This window comes from Bombina bombina, chromosome 12 (assembly GCF_027579735.1).
Source record: "Bombina bombina isolate aBomBom1 chromosome 12, aBomBom1.pri, whole genome shotgun sequence".
In the NCBI taxonomy this organism is placed as follows: domain Eukaryota; kingdom Metazoa; phylum Chordata; class Amphibia; order Anura; family Bombinatoridae; genus Bombina; species Bombina bombina.
The window spans coordinates 5,462,955-5,488,057 of NC_069510.1; the positions used below are offsets into that span (position 1 = coordinate 5,462,955).

Here is a 25,103-nt window from a genome sequence, read left to right on the forward strand (position 1 = left end):
CACCTCAGTGAAGCTACTGAGGTGTTCGGGTGCCTGGGGTTTTTGGTTTAAAGGCTAGTGTGTTTGTGACAATATTTAAAGGTGCAGTATTTTTCTTAAGTAAAAATAAATAAAATGTATTTTTTTCTCTTGTAATTTTTATTAAAATGGACCAAGAAGCCTTACAGATTGTTGCATGTCAACTTTATGATTCTCAGGTGGAACCTCCAGTTCCTTTTTGTTCCTCTTGTATAGAGAGAACTTTGTTATAGAGAAATGATTTTTTATTTTGAGCCACCATTAGCTAAGGCGGATGCTGTTCAGGTGTCTCCTGAAGTAGATATGCCGCAGCTTTCTCCTCAGGCGTCCCAATTTGTTCAGTCTCCACAGGCAGTGCCCTGCGTTTCCTCTCAGAATCCGACAGGATTCTCTCTGCAGGACATTGCTACTCGTGTATCCTCTGCGGTATCTGACGCATTATCTGCTTTTCCCATGTTACAAAAAGGGTATAAAAGGAAACTTAAAGAATCAGTAAATAAGGTTTCTGATCTGGTTGTGTCTACCCCAGGGTGTTTCGTCTCAGAAGTCTGAGGATAAAGATACTTCGGTAGCGTCTGAGGGGGAGATCTCAGATTCAGATAGTATAATTCCTTCTTCTGGAAAGCTAGAACACCTCTGTATGCTTATTAAGGAGGTTTTGGCTACCTTGGACGACTCTGACATGACGGTCGTAGTCAATCCTAAGAAGTCCAGTAAGTTGAACAAATACTTTGATGTTCCCTCCGCGGTGGAGGTTTTTCCTGTTCCATATCATGCAACAGAGATTATTGCATGGGAGTGGGAGAGACCTGGTATTCCTTTTTCTCCATCTCCTATTTTCAGGAAGATTTTTCCTATAGCTTATTCCATTAAGGATTCGTGGCAGACGGTTCCTAAGGTAGAAGGAGCGGTTTCCACCTTGGCTAAGAGGACTACTATTTCCATAGAGGATAGTTGTTCTTTCAAGGATCCAATGGATAAGAAGTTGAAGGCTTTACTAAAGAAAATGTATGTTCACCAGGGTCTCAAATGGCAGCCTGCGGTATGTATTGCCACTGTCACCAGCGCTGCAGCTTACTGGTTTGATGCGTTGTCTGATTCTATTCGAACAGATACTCCTCTTGAAGAGATTCAGGACAGGATTAAGGCTCTTAAATTAGCCAATTCCTTTATTACGGATGCTTCCTTACAGGTCATCAAAAATATCTGGTTTTGCTGTACTAACTCGCAGGGCTCTATGGTTGAAGCCTTGGTCTGCAAACGTTTCATCTAAATCCAAGCTTTTGGCGATTCCCTACAAGGGTAAGACCTTGTTTGGGCCGGGTTTAGCTGAAATCATTTCAGATACTACAGGAGGAAAAGGAAAGAGAAATAAACAGAAAGGGCGTCAGTAATTTTCGTTCCTTTCAAAATTTCAGAGGTAAACCTTCCCCTCCCACTTCCATGCAGGAACAGTCCAAGCCTTCCTGGAAGTCTAGTTAGTCCTCAAATAAGGGGAAGCAATCTAAGAAGCTTGCAAATGATTCAAAGTCAGCATGAAGGGCCTGCCCCCGATCCAGGAGCGGATCCTGTAGGGAGCAGACTTTCTTTATACGCTCCGGCCTGGGTTCGGGATGTTCCGGATCCCTAGGCGGTGGACATCGTATCCCAGGGATGCAAACTAGAGTTCAAGACCTTTCCTCCCAGGATCAGGTTCCTCCTCTCAAGATTATCTGTAGACCAGATAAAAAGAGAGGCGTTCTTAAACTGTGTCGAGGATCTGTCCGCCCTGGGAGTAATAGTTCCAGTTCCAATACTGGAACATGGTCTGGGATTCTACTTCAATCTGTTTGTTTCCCCCAAGAAAGAGGGAACTTTCAGACCAATTTTAGACCTCAAATGTCTAAACAAGTTTCTCAGAGTACCTTCCTTCAAGATGGAAACTATACCTTCCATTCTTCCCTTGGTTCAAGAGGGTCAATTCATGACGACCATAGATCTAAAGGATGCTTACCTTCATGTTCCCATTCACAAGGACTATCACAGGTTTCTGAGATTCGCTTTTCTGGACAAACACTTCCAGTTTGTGGCTCCTCCGTTTTGGCCTTGCCACAGCTCCCAGAATTTCTTTTTAAATGTTCTGGGGGCTCTGTTGGCGGTGATCAGGTTGCGGGGCATTGCAGTGGCACCATATCTGGACGACATTCTGGTTCAGGTGCCGTCTTTTCAACAAGCAAACTCTCAAACAGAGATTGTGTTGTCTTTTCTTCGCTCCAACGGTTTGATGGTGAATCTTGGAAAAAGTTCCTTGGTTCCAGCTACAAGGGTAGTGTTCTTTGGGACCATAATAGACTCCCTATCAATGAAGATATTTCTGACAGAGGTCAGAAAGACAAAGATTTTTGATTCTTGTCTTGCCCTTCAGTCCTCTCTTCGGCCCTCAGTGGCTCAATGTATGGAGGTAATTGGTCTGATGGTAGATGCCATGGACATCATTCCGTTTGCTTGGTTCCATCTCAGACCTCTGCAGTTATGCATGCTCAGGCAGTGGAACGGGGACTATGTGGATCTGTCTACGCGAATAGATCTGGATCAGGCGACAAGAGAATCTCTTCCGTGGTGGTTGTCTCAGGATCACCTCTCCCAGGGAACTTGCTTCCAAAGACCTTCCTGGGTGATTGTGACCACGGATGCCAGCCTGTTGGGTTGGGGAGCAGTCTGGGGATTGTTGAAAGCTCAGGGTCTATGGACTTGGGAGGAGTCAGATCTTCCCATAAGCATCCTAGAGCTGAGAGCGATCTTCAATGCTCTACTGGCCTGGCCTTAGTTAGCTTCAGCCCGGTTTATCAGGTTCCAGTCGGACAACATAGCATCGGTGGCTTACATCAACCACCAGAGAGGAACTCGGAGTTCCTTGGCCATGAAAGAGGTGGCCAGAATAACTCAGTGGGTGGAGACCCACAGATGCTGTCTATCAGCTATCCACATTCCAGGAGTGGACAATTGGGAAGCTGATTTTCTGAGCCTTTTCATCCTGGGGAGTGGGAACTCCATCCGGAGGTGTTTTCCAGCTTGACCCTCAAATGAGGACAGTTGTAGCTTGATCTCATGGCATCTCGACAGAATGCCAAGCTCCTGAGGTATGGGTCGAGGTCAAGGGATCCTCAGGCCGTTCTGATAGATGCTTTGGCAGTTCCTTGGAAATTCAGTCTAGCATACCTGTTTCCTCTGTTCGCTCTACTTCCACGGGTCATTGCTCGAATCAAACAGGAGAGGGCATCTGTGATTCTCATTGCACCGGCTTGGCCTTGCAGGATCTGGTATGCAGACCTAGTGAAGATGTCATCTCTTCCACCTTGGAGACTTCCACTGTGGAAGGATCTTCTACTTCAAGGGCCCTTCCTTCATCAAAATCTCGTTTCTCTGAAGCTGACTGCTTGGAGATTGAACGTTTAATTCTATCTAAGTGCAGGTTTTCGGAGTCGGTCATTGAGACTTTGATCCAGGCTCGTAAGCCTGTGACTAGAAAGATTTATCATAATATATGACATAAATATATGTACTGGTGTGAATCCAAGGGTTTCTCGTGGAGTAGAGTTAGGATTCCTAGGATTTTGTCCTTTCTCAAGGAGAGTCTGGAGAAGAGTTTGTCTGCGAGTACTTTGAAGGGTCAAATATCTGCCTTGTTTATTTCTTTTTAAAGACACGAGTCCACAGATTTCATCCTTACTTGTGGGATTACACCTCCTGGTCAGCAGGAGGAGGCAAAGAGCACCACAGCAGAGCTGTATATATAGCTCCTCCCTTCCCTCCACTCCAGTCATTCTCGTTGCCTGTGTTAGTGTTAGGAAGAGGTAAAGTGAGGTGTTCGTTTAGATTCTTTAATCAAGAGTTTGTTATTTTTAAAATGGTACCAGTGAGTGCTATTTTATTTAGGGTGTAGCCGTATTCCTTGTCAGCCTCTAGAGTAGAGCTACAGGTGGCTTTAAAGCAATGGGAACTGGTGGGATTAAATTCCCACTGCGCCTCCCATACTGAGTGCTGCCCTTCAGATGATGGTCTTTGCAAATACTATCTAAGACCCTGTTTGTCTCCACAGAACTACAGGAGGGAGAAGACCTCTTGATTCTGTGGGACCGGTCATGCTGTCGCTCAGCATAAAGGTATGTGCAGCTTTTTGTCTTTCTGGGACACTCCTACCTCAGAAACAGCTGTATAAATTACCCTTATGATAGTGGGAAAATAGTCCTTTATTCTCAGGGCCCCCCTCATTACTATGTACCCTCGGTTTTCATGAGAAGCAGGGGAGAGAGTCACATCTAGGGGCTATAAGCTTGAACAACGCTTCCTACTGTGACGAATAACCAGGTGGTTTTGGTGCTGTGGGCGAGACGCTGGGGAATTTATAACGGAGCTTTCAAACTTAAGACTCCGGTGTAGGGCTATGTGTTTTTACAGTATCGGTAAAGGGTTACTGTTTTAAGAATCCGGCGATCGTTCGCTACAGTTTTTCTTAACAGAAGACATAGCGGTTTCCTGCGCCGCCCACGAAGGGCGGGGTTATCTCTTGCGCGCTACAGAGAAGCCGCGCAGTGGTTTTTCTTGCTACGGAGCATCCAGGATTGAGATTCCTTGCAGATCAGATGTTCGCTAAGACCGCTTGGTTGGAAGTTAGAGCAAGCGGTCTTAGGCGTTCTGAAGAACAGTAGACTATGGTCGGTGTACCGTGGGGGCAGGTAGGTGCCTCAGCAGAGCTGTTGAGGTGGAGAGGAGCACTTTTTCATAATTTGGTTTAACTGTTAGTGTTTGGGTGCAGTAAAATTGTTAACGTTTACATTTTAAAGGCACAGTACACTTTTTATTTCAGAGGATTTTTAGCAGACAGCATACATATTTGGGCTGTTCTTCTAATTTTTTAATGAGATAAAATTAACAAATTATTTAAAGGAGCCACAACCAAAAGTTGCCTGCTTTAATTTCATCATGGAAGATCTTCAGAACGTTACATGTTCCATGTGTTTGAATGCCAATATGGAACCTCCTGTTACTTTTTGTCCCTCATGCATTGAGAGGGCACTTCAGTTTAGAGAGCAAATTTTCTTTGATAAAAAAAATTGGCAAAAGCGGATGCTTCTCAGGGTTCTACTGATGAGATTCAGAGTATGCCGCATCTTTCTCCCCAAGCGTCACAGCCCTTAACGCCCGCTCAAGCGGAGCCAAGTACCTCCGCTGCTGCGATTACTTTAAAAGACATAGCTGCAGTTATGTCATCTACTCTTACAGATGCATTATCTGCCTTTCCCGTATTTCAAGGCAAACGCAGAAGGAAGGAAAACCACGTGGTCAATGCAGCTTCTGATGCCTTGATGGCGATCTCAGATGTACCCTCCCAGAGCTCTGAATTAGAGAGTATGGAGGTCCTATCTGAAGGTGAACTTTCAGACTCAGGAAGTGTCTTACCACTAACAGATTCAGAAGTGGTTTCCTTCTGGTTTAAACTTGAACACCTCCGCCTATTATTGAGGGAGGTTTTGGTGACTCTGGACGACTGTGATTCAATAGTGGTTCCTCCAGAGAAATTGAGTAAGTTGGACAGATACCTAGAAGTCCCTTCTTATTCTGGTGTTTTTCCAGTTCCTAAAAGAACTTGAGATTATTGGTAAGGAATGGGAGAGACCAGGTATTCCATTCTCTCCTTCTCCTGTTTTCAAGAAGATGTATCCTATAGCTGACGCTATTAGGGACTCTTGGCAGACGGTCCCTAAGGTGGAGGGAGCTATTTCCACCTTGGCTAAACAAACTACTATTCCTATTGAGGATAGTTGTGCTTTCAAGGACCCTATGGATAAGAAATTGGAGGGTGTCCTTAAGAAGATCTATGTTCATCAAGGGTTGCTATTGCAACCGGCGGCTTGCATTGTTACGGTTACCAGTGCGGCTGCTTATTGGTTTGATGCTCTGGAAGAGTCTCTTAAAACTGAGACTTCTTTGGAAGAGATACAGGATCGGATTAAAGCTCTTAAATTAGCTAATTCATTTATTACGGATGCTTCTCTGCAGATTACCAAATTGGCGGCTGAGTTTGGGTTTTTCCATCTTTGCACGCAGAGCCTTATGGTTGAAATCTTGGTCTGCGGATGTGTCATCCAAATCTAAGCTTTTGTCTATTCCTTACAAAGGGAAGACCTTGTTTGGACCTGACTTGAAGGAAATTATTTCTGACATCACGAGAGGCAAGGGTCATCTCCTCCCTCAGGATAAGAAATCCAAACAGAGAGTTTGACAGAGTAATTTTCGTTCCTTTCGAAGTTTCAAGGGAATTCCTCCTTCTTCCTCTAAACAGGAAGGGAACTATTCGCAAGCCAAGTCTACCTGGAGACCCAACCAGTCTTGGAACAAGGGTAAACAATCCAAGAAACCTGCTGCTGCTCCCAAGTCAGCATGAAGGGTTGGCCCCGATCCGGGACCGGATCTGGTAGGGGGCAGACTTTCTTTCTTTATCCAGGCTTGGATACGAGACGTTCAGGATCCCTGGGCAATAGAAATAATGTCTCAGGGATACAAATTGGAGTTCAGAAATTCTTCCCAGAGGAAGGTTTCTTCTTTCACGATTATCTGCAGACCAGATAAAAAGAGAGGCGTTCTTACATTGTGTAAGAGACCTCTCCTCCATGGGAGTACTCTGTCCCATTCCAATTCAGGGACAGGGGTTTTATTCAAATCTGTTTGTAGTTCCCAAAAAAGAGGGAACTTTCAGACCTATTTTAGACCTCAAAAGTCTAAACAAGTTTCTCAGAGTTCCATCTTTCAAGATGGAAACAATTCGTACCACTCTTCCATTGATCTAGGAGGGTCAATTTATGACGACAGTGGATCTAAAGGATGCATATCTTCATGTTCCTATCCACAGAGATAATCGCAAGTTCCTGAGGTTTGCCTTTCTGGTTTGTGGCTCTTCCTTTTGGTCTGGCCACGGCGCCCAGAATTTTCACAAAGGTTCTGGGATCTCTTCTGGCAGTTCTAAGACCGCGGGGCATTGCGGTGGCGCCTTATCTGGACGATATTCTGATCCAGGCGTCATCTTCTCAACTAGCAAGGTCCCATACCGACATTGTGATATCCTTCCTGAGAACTCAAGGGTGGAAGGTAAATCTGGAAAAGAGTTCATTAGTTCCTCAGAAAAGGGTTCCCTTTCTGGGAACTCTGATCGACTCTATTTCAATGAAGATTTTTCTGACGGAGGTCAGAAAGTTAAAGATTCTGAATACATGTCGAGCCCTTCAGTCCAATCCTCGGCCGTCAGTGGCTCAATGCATGGAGGTAATCGGATTGATGGTGGCGGTAATGGGCATCTTACCGGTTGCGCGTTTTCATCTCAGGCCTCTTTAGCTGAGCATGCTCAGGCAGTGGAATGGAGATTATACAGATTTGTCTCCTCGAATAAATCTAGATCAGGAGACGAGGGACTCTCTTCTATGGTGGTTGTCTCTGGAGCATCTATCCCAGGGAACATTCTTTCGCAGACCCTCATGGGTGATTGTGACAACAGATGCCAGCCTCCTAGGATGGGGAGCAGTCTTGGGGCTCTTTAAGGGCTCAGGGAGTACGGACTCAGACAGAGTCTCTCCTTCCCATCAACATGCGCTTCGGGCTTGGCCTCAGTTAGCCTCGGCCCAATTCATAAGATTCCAGTCGGACAACATAACGACGGTAGCTTACATTAATCATTAGGGAGAAACAAGGAGTTCCTTAGCGATGACGGAAGTAGCCAAGATCATACAGTGGGCGGAGTTTCGCTCTTTCCATCTGTCAGCGAGCCACATCCCAGGGGTGGAAAACTGGGAAGCAGATTTTCTGAGCAGACAGACCTTTCATCCAGGAGAGTGGGAACTCCATCTGGAGGTATTTTCCAACCTGATTCTCAGATGGGGCAGGCCGGAGTTAGATCTCATGGCGTCTCGTCAGAATGCCAAGCTTCCGATGTACAGGTCCAGGAATCCCCAGGCTGAGCTGATAGATGCCTTGGCAGTGCCTTGGTCTTTCAGCCTAGCTTATGTATTCCCCCCGTTTGCTCTATTTCCCCGGGTGTTTGCTCGAATCAAACAGGAGAGGGCTTCAGTGATCCTCATCGCCCCTGCATGGCCTCGCAGGATTTGGTATGCCGATCTGGTGGAAATGTCATCTCAGCTACCGTGGAAGCTTCCATTGAGGAAAGACCTTCTCATCCAGGGTCCCTTCCATCACCCGAATCTAGTTTCTCTGCAGCTGACTGCTTGGAGATTGAACGTTTAATTTTATCTAGGCAAGGTTTTTCTGATTCGGTTATTGATACTTTAATTCAGACATTTAAGCCTGTTACTAGGAAAATTTACCATAAGATATGGCGCAAATATCTTTATTGGTGTGATTCTAAGGGCTACTCATGGAGTAGGGTCAGGATTCCTAGGATTTTATCATTTCTCCAAGAATGATTGGAGAAGGGGTTATCTGCAAGTTCTTTGAAGGGCCAGATCTCTGCCTTATCTATTCTGTTTCATAAGCGTTTGGCAGATGTTCCGGATATACAATCGTTTTGTCAGGCTCTGACTAGAATCAGGCCTGTATTTAGACCAATTGCTTCTCCTTGGAGTTTGAATTTAGTTCTTAAAGTTCTACAAGGGGTTCCGTTTGAACCTATGCATTCCGTAGATATCAAGTTATTATCTTTGAAAGTTTTATTTCTGGTTGCTATTTCTTTTGCTCGAAGAGTATCGGAGCTTTCGGCATTACAATATAATTCTCCTTACCTTATTTTCCATGCGGATAAGGTGGTGTTACGTACTAAACATGGTTTTCTTCCTAAAGTTGTTTCAGACAAGAACATTAATCAGGAAATAATTGTTCCGTCATTGTGTCCTAATACTTCTCAGAAGGAGCGCCTGTTACATAATTTAGATGTAGTCCGTGCTTTAAAGTTCTACTTGAAAGCGACTAAGGATTTTCGTCAATCTTCTTCTTTGTTTGTCGTTTTTTTCAGGGAAACGTTGGGGTCAGAAGGCTACGGCTACCTCTTTCTTTTTGGCTGAAGAGTATCATCCGTTTTGCATATGAGACTGCTGGACAGCAGCCTCCTGAAAGAATTACGGCTCATTCCGCTGTTGCTTCTTCATGGGCATTCAAAAATTATGCTTCTGTTGAACAGATTTGCAAGGCTGCAACTTGGTCCTCTCTTCACACTTTTTCTAAATTTTACAAATTTGATACCTTTGCCTCGACTGGGGCTGTTTTTGGGAGAAAGGTTCTTCAAGCAGTGGTGCCTTCCGTTTAGGTTCCCTGTCTTGTCCCTCCCTTTTCATCTGTGTACTATAGCTTTGGTATTGTATCCCACAAGTAAGGATGAAATCCGTGGACTCATCGTGTCTTTCAAAAAAAAAAGGAAATTCATGCTTACCTGATAAATTTGTTTCTTTTTAGACACGATGAGTCCACGGCCCGCCCTGTTTTATGAGACAGGTTTTTATTTTTGGTTAAACTTCAGTCACCTCTGCACCTTGGCTTTTCCTTTCTCTTCCTAACTTCGGTCGAATGACTGGAGTGGGAGGGAAGGGAGGAGCTATTTATACAAGTAAGGATGAAATCCGTGGACTCATCGTGTCTAAATAGAAATAAATTTATCAGGTAAGCATAAATTTCCTGTTTATTGCACAAGCGTCTGGCGGATGTGCCAGATGTGCAATACTTCTGTCAGGCCTTGGTCAGAATCAGGCCTGTGTACAAACCAATTACTCCTCCCTGGAGTTGTAACCTTGTTCTTAAGGTTCTCCAGCAGACTCCGTTTGAGCCTATGAATTCCGGAGATATTAAGATGTTATCTTGGAAAGTTTTGTTTCTTGTTGCAATATCTTCGGCTCAAAGAGTCTCAGTGTTACAGTGTGAATCCCCTTACCTTATCTTTCATTCGGATAAGGTGTTTCTGCGTACTAAGTTAGGTTTCCTTCCTAAAGTGGTTTCGGATAGGAATATTAATCAAGAAATCGTTGTTCCTTTCTTGTGTTCTAATCCTTTTTCCCATAAGGAGCGTTTATTGCACAACCTAGATGTGGTGCGTGCGTTGAAATAGTATTTGCAGGCGACTAAGGATTTTCGCCAGTCTTCTGCTTTGTTTGTCGTTTTCTCTGGGAAACGCAAGGGTCAGAAAGCTACGGCTACTTCTCTTTCTCTGTGGCTGAGGAGTATAATTCATTTGGCCTATAAAACTGCTGGACAGCAGCCGCCTGAGAGAATCGCTGCTCATTCCACGAGGGCTGTTTCTTCTTCCTGGGCCTTCAAAAATGAAGCTTCTATGAAACAGATTTGCAAGGCTGCAACTTGCTCCTCTCTTCATACCTTTTCGAAATTATATAAATTTGATACTTTTGCCTCGGCTGAGGCTTCTTTTGGGAGAAAGGTTCTTCAGACAGTGGTGCCTTCTGTTTAGGTTCCCTGTCCTGTCCCTCCCTTCTCATCTGTGTCCTCTAGCTTGGGTATTGGTTCCCAACAGTAATTGATGATGATCCGTGGACTCACCGTGTTATTAGAAAGAAAACAAAATTTATTCTTACCTGATGATAATTGTATTTCTTTCTTGACACAGTGAGTCCACGGCCCGCCCTGTTTTTCAGACAGTTTTTTATTTGTCATATAAACCTCAGGCACCTCTTTTACTTCCTTTCTCTCCTTTCCTTTGGTCGAATGACTGGGGGTTGTGGGAAGGGAGGTGATATTTAACAGCTCTGCTGTGGTGCTCTTTGCCTCCTGCTGGCCAGGTGTGATATTCCCAACAGTAATTGATGATGATCCGTGGTCTCGCCGTGTCAAGAAATAAATACATCTATCAGGTAAGCATAATTTTTGTTTTTTTGTAAAAGTGCAACACACAGTGAGCTGGATTTGCACAGATCTCAGTGTGTCGCACTTTCACATGAATAAGTGCGGTTCAGAAAAGAACTGAATGTGTTTTGCAGCCGCCGTCTTCCTGATTTGTTACACAACGATGTGCAAAAATGCACATACCTATCTGTGTAGACACAAGCCTAGCAGCTCCTCAGTAGCACACTGTGAGCCAATCAGAATTGCCATTCACACAGCCTCACCAATCACCATCCATATTTTGCTGACTGTATTTGTGTTTTACCCTTTCCAGAGGCGAAATGCGTAGTAAGCTAGAGTCTTTAATGTAAAGAAATCAGTGCTTGTATTGTTTATATGTCCTTTTACATTCCTTGTTGGGTACAATAATTGGTTGGTCCCATTATACTGAATCATCAGATTTACTGTAGTGAGTATTTAGATCTGGGGTACACTTACCTGCCTGAGTCATTTGCAAATATTCACTTTACATTTGCTCTACCAATTACAGATTCCTGTGTGGCAAAGAAATTAAAAGGAAGAAATTAATCTTCCGCCTGAGAATTCGTGTTCCCCCAAGTCCACCCGGAAAGCTCTTTCCAGACAAGTTAACAGGACAGGCTGATAACAGGACAGCAGATCTGAAGAGGAGGAGAAGCAGATATTCTCATAAGAGCAGGTAGGTGGGTCTGCAAATCACTTACAGCGCTTGTACACACGTCACACATGTATAAGACACTAGCGGAGGAGGAGCAGATATTCCTATAAGAGGGGGTAGGTCAATCTGCAGATCACTTACAGCGCTTGTACACAGGTCACACACATGTATGAGACACTAGCGGAGGAGGAGCAGATATTCCTATAAGAGCGGGTAGGTCAGTCTGCAGATCACTTACAGCGCTTGTACACAGGTCAGACACACGTATGAGACCCTAGTGGAGGAGGAGCAGATATTCCTATAAGAGCGGGGTAGGTCAGTCTGCAGATCACTTACAGCGCTTGTACACAGGTCACACACACGTATGAGACACTAGCGGAGGAGGAGCAGATATTCCTATAAGAGCGGGTAGGTCAGTCTGCAGATCACTTACAGCGCTTGTACACACGTCACACACATGTATGAGACACTAGTGGAGGAGCAGATATTCCTATAAGAGCGGGTAGGTCAGTCTGCAGATCACTTACAGCGCTTGTACACACGTCACACACATGTATGAGACACTAGTGGAGGAGGAGCAGATATTCCTATAAGAGCGGGTAGGTCAGTCTGCAGATCACTTACAGCGCTTGTACACACGTCACACACATGTATGAGACACTAGCGGAGGAGAAGCAGATATTCCTATAAGAGGGGGTAGGTGGGTCTGCAGATCATTTACAGCGCTTGTACACACGTCACACACATGTATGAGACAGATATTCCTAAAAGAGGGGGTAGGTCAGTCTGCAGATCACTTACAGCGCTTGTACACACGTCACACACATGTATGAGACACTAGCGGAGGAGGAGCAGATATTCCTATAAGAGAGGTAGGTCAGTCTGCAGATCACTTACAGATCAAGTTATCATCTAGTGTATCATACATGTGTGTGACATATTACATATGCGCCCTCTGACATTTGTGTATCATGTGATCTATAAAATTATTCAATTGTAATCCTTTTCCATTAAAGGGAGATTATACTCACATACATATAGATAGATAGATAGATATAGATATACATAGATACATATAGATATAGATACATATAGATATACATAGATACATATAGATATAGATACATGTAGATATACATAGATATATATACATACATATAGATATACACAGATATATATAGATATACATAGATATATACAGATATAGATACATATAGATAGATATAGATACATATAGATAGATATAGATATACATAGATAGATATAGATATGCTTAGATACATATAGATAGATATAGATACATATAGATAGATATAGATACATATGGATAGATATAGATAGATATACATAGCGAATATTATCAAGTATAGTTTACCATCATTGTTTACGGTGTACTTAACATACAAGAGCAGTCCTTGATAAACCCCTTGAGAGGCTGCTAGTTTTCTTTGCTCTGACTAATTCGACCAGTTAGAAACACAAATAAGCTTGTGCTCGGATTTAGCCAATGAGTGCAGAGCATTGCAGGGTGAGGCAAAGTCACAATTAAATGCATTGGATAGAACATATACTTTTACTTCTATAATCAATGTTACTTAGTTCTCTTGGTCTCTTTTGATGAACAGTAACCAAAGGTGAACTCAGGAGTGTTCATGTGTCTGAAGCCATCTGGCAGCTGTGTTTATAGCAATCTTATACATAGTTACAAACACTGCTGCCCTAGACTGCTACAGACACTCTGAGATAGCGGAGTTTGTAACTATGTATTACATTGCTATAAACATTGTTTCTTTTTAAAGACACAATGAGTCCACGGATCATTATCCTTACTTGTGGGATTACACATCCTGGACAGCAGGAGGAGGCAAAGAGCACCACAGCAGAGCTGTATATATAGCTCCTCCCTTCCCCTCCCACTCCAGTCATTCTCTTTGCCTGTGGTAGTGATAGGAAGAGGTAAAGTGAGGTGTTAGTTATAGATTCTTCATTAAAGAGTTTATTATTTTTAAGTAGTGCCAGAGATTGCTGCTTTGTTCTGGGGTGTAGCCTGGACCTTATCAGTCTCTACAGTAGAGCATTTGGTGGGTTTAGAGCAATGGGAACTTGTGGGACATAATTTTCACTGCGTCTCCCATATTTGTGCAGCCCAATCTCCTTCAGTCTGAGGTACTTCTTGACTCAGCATGTATTTATTTCTCGGGCCAATGTGAGGGAGAGGACCTCTCAAGCTTGGGAACTGCCTTTCTGCCATGCAGTGTTTAAGGTAAGTGCTGCCTTTTTTTCCTGGGACCTAAGGAGACTCGGTATGTTTGTGTACAAACAGCACTATGGAACATAAGGGGTTAATGGTTAAAGCCTTTTTTATGTTGGGACTCATTTTAACTTTCAAATGAAAGTTTTTTTGGGGCAGTGACATATTGCAGGCAGTGGGGCTGGAGATAAGTTGCTTATTTGTTTGGGGAAGGCTCCATGGTTTCACTATATTTCTCTTACGGAGCAGAGACATTGATCTTTAGATAACGCCCACGATGAGCGGGACTTTGTGTGTTTGCGCGCCTTTCTGTAGAGTACTCTTTTCCTGGTCATAGCAGCGGTTAATTTTAGCTACGACACTGAGCTGGACAAGTTGCTTATCTGTTCTAGAGCGGCATGCAATATAATATCATGCGTTTCTAGTGCAGATGAGTTAAGACCGTTCCGGAGTTTCCTGGCAGTGTGATTGTTATTTGTTCAATAGCAGAGGGATCCGGTGTCATTTACCACGGTAGGAGCACCTCAGCAGGCTGCTGAGGTGCAGAGGTGTATTCCATTAGCTTTTTTCTGTAAACATTAGGCTTAAGAATAGATTCTGATATTTTGCAGAAAAATAGTGAAACCGTTTGTATTTAAAGGGACAGTAACTTTTTTTTTTATAATTATCTTTGATTGATATCTATAATTTTTTCTATCTTTTATTTGAAAATTTGTGTTGAAAGATGGACCAAGAGGGTGTACAATTTGTTACATGTGCTTTGTGTCTTGATGCAAATGTGGAACCATCAATCTTTTTCTGTCCTACATGTGTTGAAAGGACTGTAAGTTTTAGGGATAAGATTTTTTCTGAGCCAATCTCCTCTCAGGCAGATGTTGTCCAAGAGTCTTCAGATGAGGGTCAATTTATGCCGCAACTTTCTCCCCAAGCGTCCCAAAAAATGTACGTCCCCACCAGCAGTGCCCTGCACTTTTGCGCTAGTACCTGCTGCAGTTACTTTAAAAGACATAGCAGAGGTTATGTCTTCCACAATTTCTGATGCGTTGTCTGCTTTTCCTATGCTTCAAGGCAAGCGCAAGAGGAAAGACAAGCATGTTATCAGTGAGGTCTCTGATGCCATGGTGGCAGTCTCAGAGGTACCCTCCCAGGGAACTGAGATGGAGGGTATAGAGGTTTTATCAGATGGCGAGATTTCAGATTCAGAACCTTTGACTGATTCAGAGGTTGTCTCTTTCCGATTTAAATTAGAACACCTCCGTCTGTTACTCAGGGAGGTGTTGGTTACCTTAGACGACTTTGATTCCACAGTAGTAGTCACTCCGGTGAAGGCGAGTAAATTGGACAAATATTTCGAAGTTCCGACTTTCTCAGATGTTTTTCCAGTTCCTAAGCGAGCTTCGGAGTTTGTTTCTAAGGAATGGGAGAGACCAGGTATTCCCTTCTCTCCGTCTCCTATTTTCAGAAAGATGTTTCCTATAGCTGACACTATCAAGGAAGCTTGGCAGACGGTTCCTAAGGTGGAAGGGGCTATCTCCACCTTAGCCAAGCGAACTACTATTCCTATTGAGGATAGTTGTGAATTTTAAAGACCCCATGGACAAGAAGTTGGAGGGTCTACTTAAAAAGATTTATGTTCACCAGGGTCTGCTGTTGCAGCCGGCTGCGTGCATTGCTACTGTCACTAGTGTGGCAGCTTATTGGTTTGATACTCTGTCTGAGTCTCTTAAGTCTGAGACTTTCTTGGAGGAGATAAACTAAAAATGTAGGGTGTGATTAGGGATACTACACTTCTGCTCTCCTAGCTAATCCCAATGTAGAGTGTACTAACCTCATAAGGTACACCCTTGATTCAAAAAGGAAATGTGGGGGAGGGATAGCGCTAACGAATAGCTGAGAGCCAAATATCTACAAAACTCTAATGAGATAGTACATTACTTGAATAAATAGATATAAAAAATTAAATAGAAAATAGCGTGTCTAAGTAGCCAAAAAGGAAGATTGGATATATATGTACAAATAAATCAATATTTATTATAACAATATAAAATCTAACAGATAATTCCTATAAAAGATGCCGGCATCAGGTAAAAAATGAATATATCTAAAATACTACATTGAGATCGACTATCTAAGATTCTAAATGCACAATGTTATTAGCAGCATATATGACTAAACAGAATTATTAGCAGCATGTATGACTAACCAGAATTAAGGCAGCCTATATGACAAAAAACAATTCAATTCGCTACAAAGTCTATTGAAAAGTTAAGGATATCAGTAATCCCACAATGGAGCTGATCCATGGGTGATACTGTTTATCAGTGTGATCTCCTTACGGGGTAATGTTTACCAGTGTGTCAATTCAAAGTCCGGGTAAAAACGGAGTAATGTAAGAGGTAACCTTATCTTCTTTCTGTGTGGCTTTCCTCCGTGTTTAGCCTGTTCTTAGCCAATGTGTGTCCGTCCTCCGCAGCAGGTATCCAGCGTGTGGAAATGGCCCCAGAGGGATCAAGTTCCGGGTTGAAGTTCAGTCCAGATTTCCAAATAGTGAAGCGCCGTTGTGCAATATTTCAGCCTATGAATGATAGACTTATAAAGGCACTCTGGGTTCGTTTTCTGTGGGTCCTGGGGCAGGAATTACACATACAGAGACGGCTCACCTATGATCAGTGACCGCTCAATGTACCTGTCCTATCCACCAACGATACCTCAGCTAGTAACGAGATAATATAGTGTCAAAGTTTAGTATCAAAGTATAGTAAGCAAATTCTACGCGTTTCAGCCTCCAGGGGCCTTTATCAAGATGCTTACTAAATGTATAGGCCATTTTAAATAGCCCTCTCTCTTTTCTCATTGGATAATACCCAGCCTATAGTAAATAAACTAATGAAGATATGTGAATCATTGTGTTACAAACACTTTAGTCAAAAATAGTTACATTGTTTTGTTAATTCATATGTTTACACTTGATTTTAAGTATCTATTATTTGATTCATTTGATACAATAAATCCAATCTTGGCAACTTATTATTGAAAAAATACGAAAAAATATAAAAAAGTTATTAAAATGTATACGAAAAAAATAAAAAATATATATGTGTGTATATAAACAACAAATATCTGAGAGGATTCTATCTATACTGAGTTTCTCAATGGTTTTGGTAGTTGTATTTGTGTGTTAATGTGGCGATGTTAGAGATAGCGAACAATTGTAAAAAGTAATAACATTTTCATGTAGTTTGTGCAAAATTTAGGAATTGAAATATGGGAATTAAAATATAAAATCATATATGTGTATAGAAAGATTATTTAAAATTCTTTTTTTTAAATTCTTTTTTTTAAAAAATTTAAAATTTTCATATTAGCCTACTAAGATCCATTTCGGAGTTCAGGCCATGGGGGTACAGGGTTTTAAAATTAAATATAAATTCAGCTTCCTTTTTTAGTAGCACATTGTTGATATTCCCTCCCCTACTCCCAAGGTTAATTTGTGTTACACCCCAATATTTAAAATCTTTTAGACTCCCTTCATGTTTTTCTTTAAAATGGTTATATAATTTTGTTTCTGAAGAGCCGTGCTCTATTTTTAAAATATGTTCCCGGATGCGATCTCTTAAAATCCTACTCGTCTGTCCAAAATAGAACAGATTACATGAACATTTGATGCAATAGATTATATTCTTATCAGAACATCTTATTAATTGCTTTATTTTGAAACTGAAGTTTGTGTTATGTGATTTTAATTCTTTTAACTTATGACTGTGTTTGCATGACTTACAGGTGTTACACGGAAAAAAACCAATTACTTTATCTCCTTTCATATCTTTATATGTAGAGTGTTGTTTTTTTTCCTTATATTCACTGGGAGATAATACACTCTTTAAGTTTTTAGCTTTTTTAAAAATTATATCAGGTTGATTTTTTACTTGGTTCCCTAGTATATGGTCCTGTTTAATTAAATACCAATGTTTTCTTAGAATCTTTTTAACTTCATAGTGTTCTGAGCTAAACTCAGTGATGAAAGGTACAAACAGTTCATTGGATTTTTTTGCAATGGATTTCTTTTTTGGTAGTAATAGGGTGTTTCTATCAATTTTAGCAACCTCTTGTTGTATTTTACCTATTCTATTGCTGTCATAACCTTTTTCGATAAATCTGGTAGTTAGTATCTGGGATTGTGTCTGATAGCTTTCTAGAGATGAACAATTTTTCTTTACTCTCATATACTGGCTTTTTGGGATATTGTGTTTCCATTGATTTAAATGGCAACTGGATGAATGTATATAATTATTAGCGTCAATAGCTTTGAAGTAGGTTTCAGTGTGTATTTGGTTATCATTGATTTCTATTGCAATATCTAAAAAATTGAGTTTCCTACAACTGTATTCATGAGAAAAGGATATTCCTAAGTTGTTACTGTTAAGATCTGTTAAAAATATGTTTAATAGTTCAACGTCCCCACGCCACACAATAAAAATGTCATCTATGAATCTGCAATAGAGCACAAGGTTCGCCTCCCAGTGACCATTGTAGATATGATTATCCTCAAAATGGCCCATAAACAAATTAGCATAACTGGGGGCGAACCTTGTGCCCATTGCCGTTCCCTTAGTCTGGAGAAATACCTCATTATTGAATAAAAAACTGTTATTTTGTAGGATAAAACTAATACAATCCAAAATAAACTTGTTTTGAGTCTCAGATAGATCTATATCTCTGTCTAAAAATGATTTGATAGCCTCTTTTCCCATATGGTGGGATATATTAGTATACAAAGAGTTGACATCACATGTTGCCATAATGTAATTTTCTTTCCATTCTAGGTTTTGGATTTTATTTAGAAAGTGTGTCGAATCTCTTAGATATGCTGGTAGCGTTATCACATATTTCTGTAGAAAAAAGTCTACATACTGGGATAGGCCTGATGTGAGGGAACCTATCCCAGAGATTATGGGACGGCCAGGGGGATTTTTAAGATCTTTGTGGATCTTTGGCAGAAAGTAAAAGGAGGAGATCCAAGATAGGATTAAAGCTCTGAAGTTAGCCAATGTGTTTACTAAGGATGCTTCTCTGCAAATTACTAAATTGGCAGCTAAGAGTTCAGGGTTCTCTATCCTAGCCCGCAGAGCTTTATGGTTAAAACCTTGGTCTGCGGACGTTTCATCTAAGTCTAAGCTTCTAGCTATTCCTTACAAGGGAAAGACCTTGTTTGGACCTGGCTTTAAGGAAATTATCTCTGACATCACGGGAGGTAAGGGTCCTCAGGTTAAGAGAAATAAACAAAAAGGGCAACAAAATAATTTTCATTCCTTTCACAATTTCAAGGGAAATTCTTTCTCTTCCTCCTCTAAACAGGAAGGAAACTATTTGCAATCTAAGCCCACTTGGAGACCCAACCAGCCTTTGAACAAGGGTAAACAGTCCAAGAAACCTACTGCTGACTCCAAATCAGCATGAAGGGCATGCCCCCGATCCGGGCCTGGAATTTGGTGGCGGGCAGACTTTCTTTCTTCGTTCAGGCTTGGGTGTGAGACGTTCAGGATCCCTGGGCCATAGAAATTGTGTCCCAGGGATACAAACTAGAGTTCAAAAATGTTCCTCCCCGAGGAAGGTTTTTTCTTTCAAGATTATCTGCAAACCAGATAAAGAGAGAGGCGTTCTTACATTGTGTAAGAGACCTCTCCTCCCTGGGAGTGATTATTCCCATTCCCGTACAGGAACATGGGCAGGGTTTTTATTCAAATCTGTTTGTAGTTCCCAAGAAGGAGGGAACTTTCAGACCTATTTTAGACCTCAAGAGTCTGAACAAGTTTCTCAGAGTTCCATCTTTCAAGATGGAATCTATTCGTATCATTCTTCCATTGATTCAGGAGGGTCAATTTATGACGACAGTGGAATTAAAGGATGCATATCTACATGTTCCTATCCACAGAGATCATCACAAGTTCCTATGGTTTGCCTTTCTGGACAGACACTTTCAGTTTCGTGGCTCTTCCTTTCGGGGTGGCCACGGCACCCAGAATTTTCACAAAAGTTCTGGGGTCTCTGCTGGCGGTTTTAAGACCGCGGGGCATTGCGGTGGCTCCTTATCTGGATGATATTCTAATCCAGGCACCATCTTGTCAACAAGCAAGGTCCCATACCGACATTGTACTATCCTTCCTGAGAACTCACGGGTGGAAGGTAAACCTGGACAAGAGTTTCTTAATCCCGAAAGCAAGGGTGACTTTCTTGGGAACTGTAATAGATTCTATATCTATGAGGATTTTTCTGACAGAGGTCAGGAAATCAAAGATTCTAGATGCCTGCCGAGACCTTCAGTCCAATCCTCGGCCGTCAGTGGCCCAGTGCATGGAAGTAATCGGACTGATGGTGGCGGCAATGGACATCATTCCGTTTGCTCGGTTTCACCTCAGACCTCTGCAGTTAAACATGTTCAGGCTGTGGAATGGAGATTATGCAGACTTGTCTCCTCAAATAACTCTGGAGCAGGAGACAAGGGATTCACTTCAATGGTGGTTGTCTCTGGATCATCTATCCCAGGGAACATGCTTTCGCAGACCATCCTGGGTGATTGTGACAACAGATGCCAGCCTTCTAGGGTGGGGAGCTATCTGGGTTTCTCTAAAGGCTCAGGGAGTGTGGACTCCAGCAGAGTCTGTTCTTCCTATAAACATCCTGGAACTGAGAGCGATTTTCAATGCTCTTCTGGCCTGGCCTCAGTTGGCTTCGGCCCAGTTCATCAGATTCCAGACGGACAACCTAACAACAGTGGCTTACATCAATCATCAGGGAGGAACGAGGAGTTCCTTAGCGATGACAGAGGTAGCCAAGATAATCCGGTGGGCTGAGGCCCATTCTTGCCCTCTGTCAGTGATCCACATCCCTGATGAAACAGACAGCAGTCTGAGAAATGCGTTGCTTATTTGTTTTGAATATCAAGTGTTATATTGTTGACACTTTGATTTTTATTTGCCATTAAATTGTGGTTTTATCATCATTTTATCCTGAGAGTCTGAGCTTATTTTGGTCCTATTGGACAAAGGAGTTACCAGTATTCTGGCAGTGTCAGTGAGCTGGGACACTGTGAGATCCCAGTCTGCCTGATTTAGCACAATTGAGTGCTGCTCTACTTGTGAGTATCATTTTGATTATCACATTATTTATTTGCCCTTACTATATCACACTTGGAGGCGCCTTTTGTTTTTGTGATCCATTTCACAGAGAACATTTGTGGACAACTGGGAGGCGGACTTTCTTAGCAGGCAGACCTTTCATCCGGGAGAGTGGGAACTCCATCCGGAAGTATTCTCCAACCTGATTTTCAAATGGGCTCGGTCGGCGTTAGATCTCATGGCATCTCGTCAGAATGCCAAGCTCCCGAGATACGGGTCAAGGTCCAGGGATCCTCAGGCGGAACTGATAGATGCTCTAGCAGTTCCTTGGTCCTTCAGCCTAGCATATCTTTTTCCCCCCGTTTGCTCTTCTTCCTCGGGTCATTGCTTGAATCAAACAGGAGAAGGCATCAGTGATTCTCATTGCTCCTGCGTGGCCTCGCAGGATTTGGTATGCCGATCTGGTGGACATGTCATCCCTGCCACCCTGGAGACTACCATTGAGGAAGGATCTTCTCATTCAAGGACCCTTCCTTCATCCAAATCTAATTTCTCTGAAGCTGACTGCTTGGAGATTGAACGCTTAATTCTATCCAAGCGGGGTTTTTTCTGATTCAGTCATAGAGACCTTGATTCAGGCGCGTAAGCCTGTAACTAGGAAGATTTACTATAAGATATGGCGTAAATATCTTTATTAGTGTGAATCCAAGGGTTACTCATGGAGTAGGGTTAGGATTCCCAGAATGTTGTCTTTTTTCTCCAAGACGGATTGGAGAAGGGTTTATCAGCAAGTTCCCTAAGGGGTCAGATCTCTGCCTTATCTATTTTGTTACCTAAACGTCTGGCTGATGTCCCAAATGTTCGATCCTTTTGTCACGCCTTGGTTAGGATCAAGCCTGTGTTCAAACCAGTTACTCCTCCATGGAGTCTGAATTTAGTTCTTAAGGTTCTTCAAGGGGCTCCATTTGAGCCTATGCATTCCTTAGATATTAAGTTGTTGTCTTGGAAAGTTTTATTTCTCATTGCCATTTCTTCAGCTCGAAGAGTGTCTGAGCTGTCGGCGTTGCAATACAATTCACCTTACCTTATTTTCCATTCGGATAAGGTGGTTTTACGTACTAAACTAGGGTTTCTTCCTAAGGTTTTTTCAGACAGGAACATTAATCAGGAGATTGTTGTTCCTTCCTTGTGTCCTAATCCTCCTTCTCAGAAGGAAAGGCTTCTGCATAATTTGGACGTAGTCCGTGCTTTGAAGTTTTACTTACAAGCAACTAAGGACTTTCAGCAGTCTTCTTCTCTGTTCGTAGTTTTCTCTGGAACACGTAAGGGTCAGAAAGCTACGGCTACCTCTCTTTCTTTTTGGTTGAGGAGTATCATCCGCTTTGTATATGAGACTGCTGGGCAGCAGCCTCCTGAAAGAATTACAGCTCATTCCACTAGGGCAGTTGCTTCCTTATGGGCATTCAAAAATGAAGCTTCTGTGGAACAGATTTGCAAGGCTGCAACTTGGTCTTCTCTTCACACAAATTTGATACTTTTGCCTCGGCTGAGGCTGCTTTTGGGAGAAAGGTTCTTCAAGCAGTAGTGCCTTCCGTTTAGGTTCCCTGTCTTGTTCCTCCGTTATCATCCGTGTATCCCACAAGTAAGGATGATGATCTGTGGACTCATCGTGTCTTTAAAAAGAAAGGAAAATGTATGCTTACCTGATAAATTTGTTTCTTTTTAGACACGATGAGTCCACGGCCCGCCCTGTTCCTTGAGACAGGTTATTAACTTTTGGAAACTTCAGACACCTCTGCACCTTGGCTTTTCCTTTCTCTTCCTAACTTCGGTCGAATGACTGGAGAGGGAGGAGCTATATATACAGCTCTGCTGTGCTGCTCTTTGCCTCCTCCTGCTGACAAGGAGGTGTAATTCCACAAGTAAGGATGATGATCTGTGGCTCATCGTGTCTAAAAAGAAACAAATTTATCAGGTAAGCATAAATTATCTTTTTTAAACAATAACAATTTTAGTGTTGACTGTCTCTTTAATGTCCTCTCAAGAGTATTTTCCTTTATCGTATTATTAATATGTTGTGCAATATCTTATGTGTGACGTATTTACAGCTTGTCAACTTTCTTGCAGTTTGATTCCTCATGACTGTCAGCGACAAAAAACAACCTCTACCCGAACGAAACATTCCAAATTTCTCCTAGAAGACGCTATTCCCAGTGTAAGTGGTATTGCTTTAGTGTCAGCTAGTCTGTAATGGCCAGAGAAATACACAAGGCGCTATATAATGAGTTATACACAAGGCGCTATATAATGACTTATACACAAGGTGCTATATAATGAGTTATACACAAGGCGCTATATAATGACTTATACACAAGGTGCTATATAATGAGTTATACACAAGGTGCTATATAATGAGTTATACACAAGGCGCTATATAATGACTTATACACAAGGCGCTATATAATGACTTATACACAAGGCGCTATATAATGACTTATACACAAGGCGCTAATTAATTACTTATACACAAGAACTTATTCATTCTTGCTTTAATACTTTTTCCTCTTCCTTAGTAAGGTCTTTACTACTTAAATTAAATATTCGTAATGGTGACTCTATTTGGTTCTCTTTGTGTTTTTTAACTTTTCTTCCTCCTCTTGATCCTCTCTATTTCTTATTGGTGGTACATTTGATACGGACTATTTCAGTGTTTCTGGTCCTTGAGGACTTCCCCCTAAAACATGATCCTTATTTCTGGGAGAAAATGTCTCAGTGTTTAGCCTTTCGCATCTATTACTTGTTTCAATTCCCCACTCTTGATTTTTATTCCCTCTAGGTGGTCCTCTCTGTGTCTGTATTCTATGTGCTGGATTCCAGTCTTCCCTAAATCTATCATCATTTGTATTATGGTAGTTGGTGTCTTCTCTATAGGGTTGTGACTGCTTTTCACCTCTGTGTGGGTACCATCCTCTAGGTGCATTCCTTTCAAAATATCTATTTGTATCTTCATAATGTGTGTAACTTCTATCTTGCCCTGTGTATCTCCTATTATAATTAGTATAATCTGTGTTTTCTCTAACTCTTGTGTAGTGATCTCTCTTATCATAAAATGTATTCCAGTTGTTATAATTGGTCCTCCTTCCATAATTAGAACCGGTCCAATAATTCCTATTCTCTCTGTTTTCATAATATCTGACTCTGGTGAAAGTTTTTGATGTGAAGTGATTTTGGTTGCCAGGGATAATTATGGTGTCCTGTGAACGTGAGCTTCCTGGTATAATTGTTTGTATAGCTTCCTCAGTTACCATTTCAGTCTCTTTACTCATCTCTCTTATATTTCCTCCATTTTATTTCTTGTAGTTCTTTAATTGATTTCTTTAAATTCAGCATTATTTCCTTTTGTTTAATGATAAACTCCCTATCTTCTTTTACATCCACTAGTTCATTTCTAATGGTTATGATGTTGTTACTAATCTGTTCAAGTGAGTCTTCCCTGGATCATTTTAGTATATTCATTAGAGTTAATGATATTTTTTCTAGTGCTGTGTCCCATTCTACTTGAAATTCGTTTTTTAACGCAAAGGTGCATTTTTTTCTTAAGTTTTAGGCCTCTAGGTGCCCAGTTGTTTGTTATATATTTGTTCAAAAAGTTTAATTCTATTTTCTGTTTGAGTTCACTCGTCATATTTTTCTCTAATTTAAATTTTTTAGAATTGATATCTATTGGTTCTGTATCAAGTGTATATGATTCATTATTTGTAATTGTTGTAGGACTTTGTCCCTCCATGCAAATATATCATCTTCCATAACTAGGCTGCCTATACTTAGGCTCAAATGGTGAGTGAGGGAAGATAGAGTACTATTTATAAAAAACTATATATGGCGCCAAGTTAGGACTCCTAAGCTCCCGTACAGGCTAACCCTTCCCTAAGGTAGCCAAAAGATAAGAACAAATATACAAATTATAGTAAAGGAGTGCTAATTAAAGCTAGGGGGGTCCTGGGAATAAAAAATGTAAAACTCAAGAATGAAACAGAAATATTTACTAATACAACAATGGGTAAAATAATGTATGTGCAGTATAGACAAGTAGATAGGGACGTCTTCCTGAAAAAAAAAAAATCTGTTAATGTGCTCAGAATAAAAATATAAGTGAAAATTGACTATTGGATAAAACTGACATAGGGAATCGCAATAATATAGCTGATCACAATAG

The 25,103-nt window shown here is 41.6% G+C and overlaps 1 protein-coding gene across 1 annotated transcript in view; it reads left to right on the forward strand.

Annotated features, from left to right (window-relative positions):
* Positions 1–25,103, forward strand: part of PHF19 (PHD finger protein 19) — a 240,082-nt gene that overhangs the window by 183,317 nt on the left and 31,662 nt on the right. The window contains exons 11-12 of the mRNA XM_053695775.1: positions 11,375–11,542; positions 23,015–23,102. Coding sequence (XP_053551750.1) covers positions 11,375–11,542; positions 23,015–23,102 — 256 coding nt within the window. The remainder of the gene's footprint in view (positions 1–11,374; positions 11,543–23,014; positions 23,103–25,103) is intronic.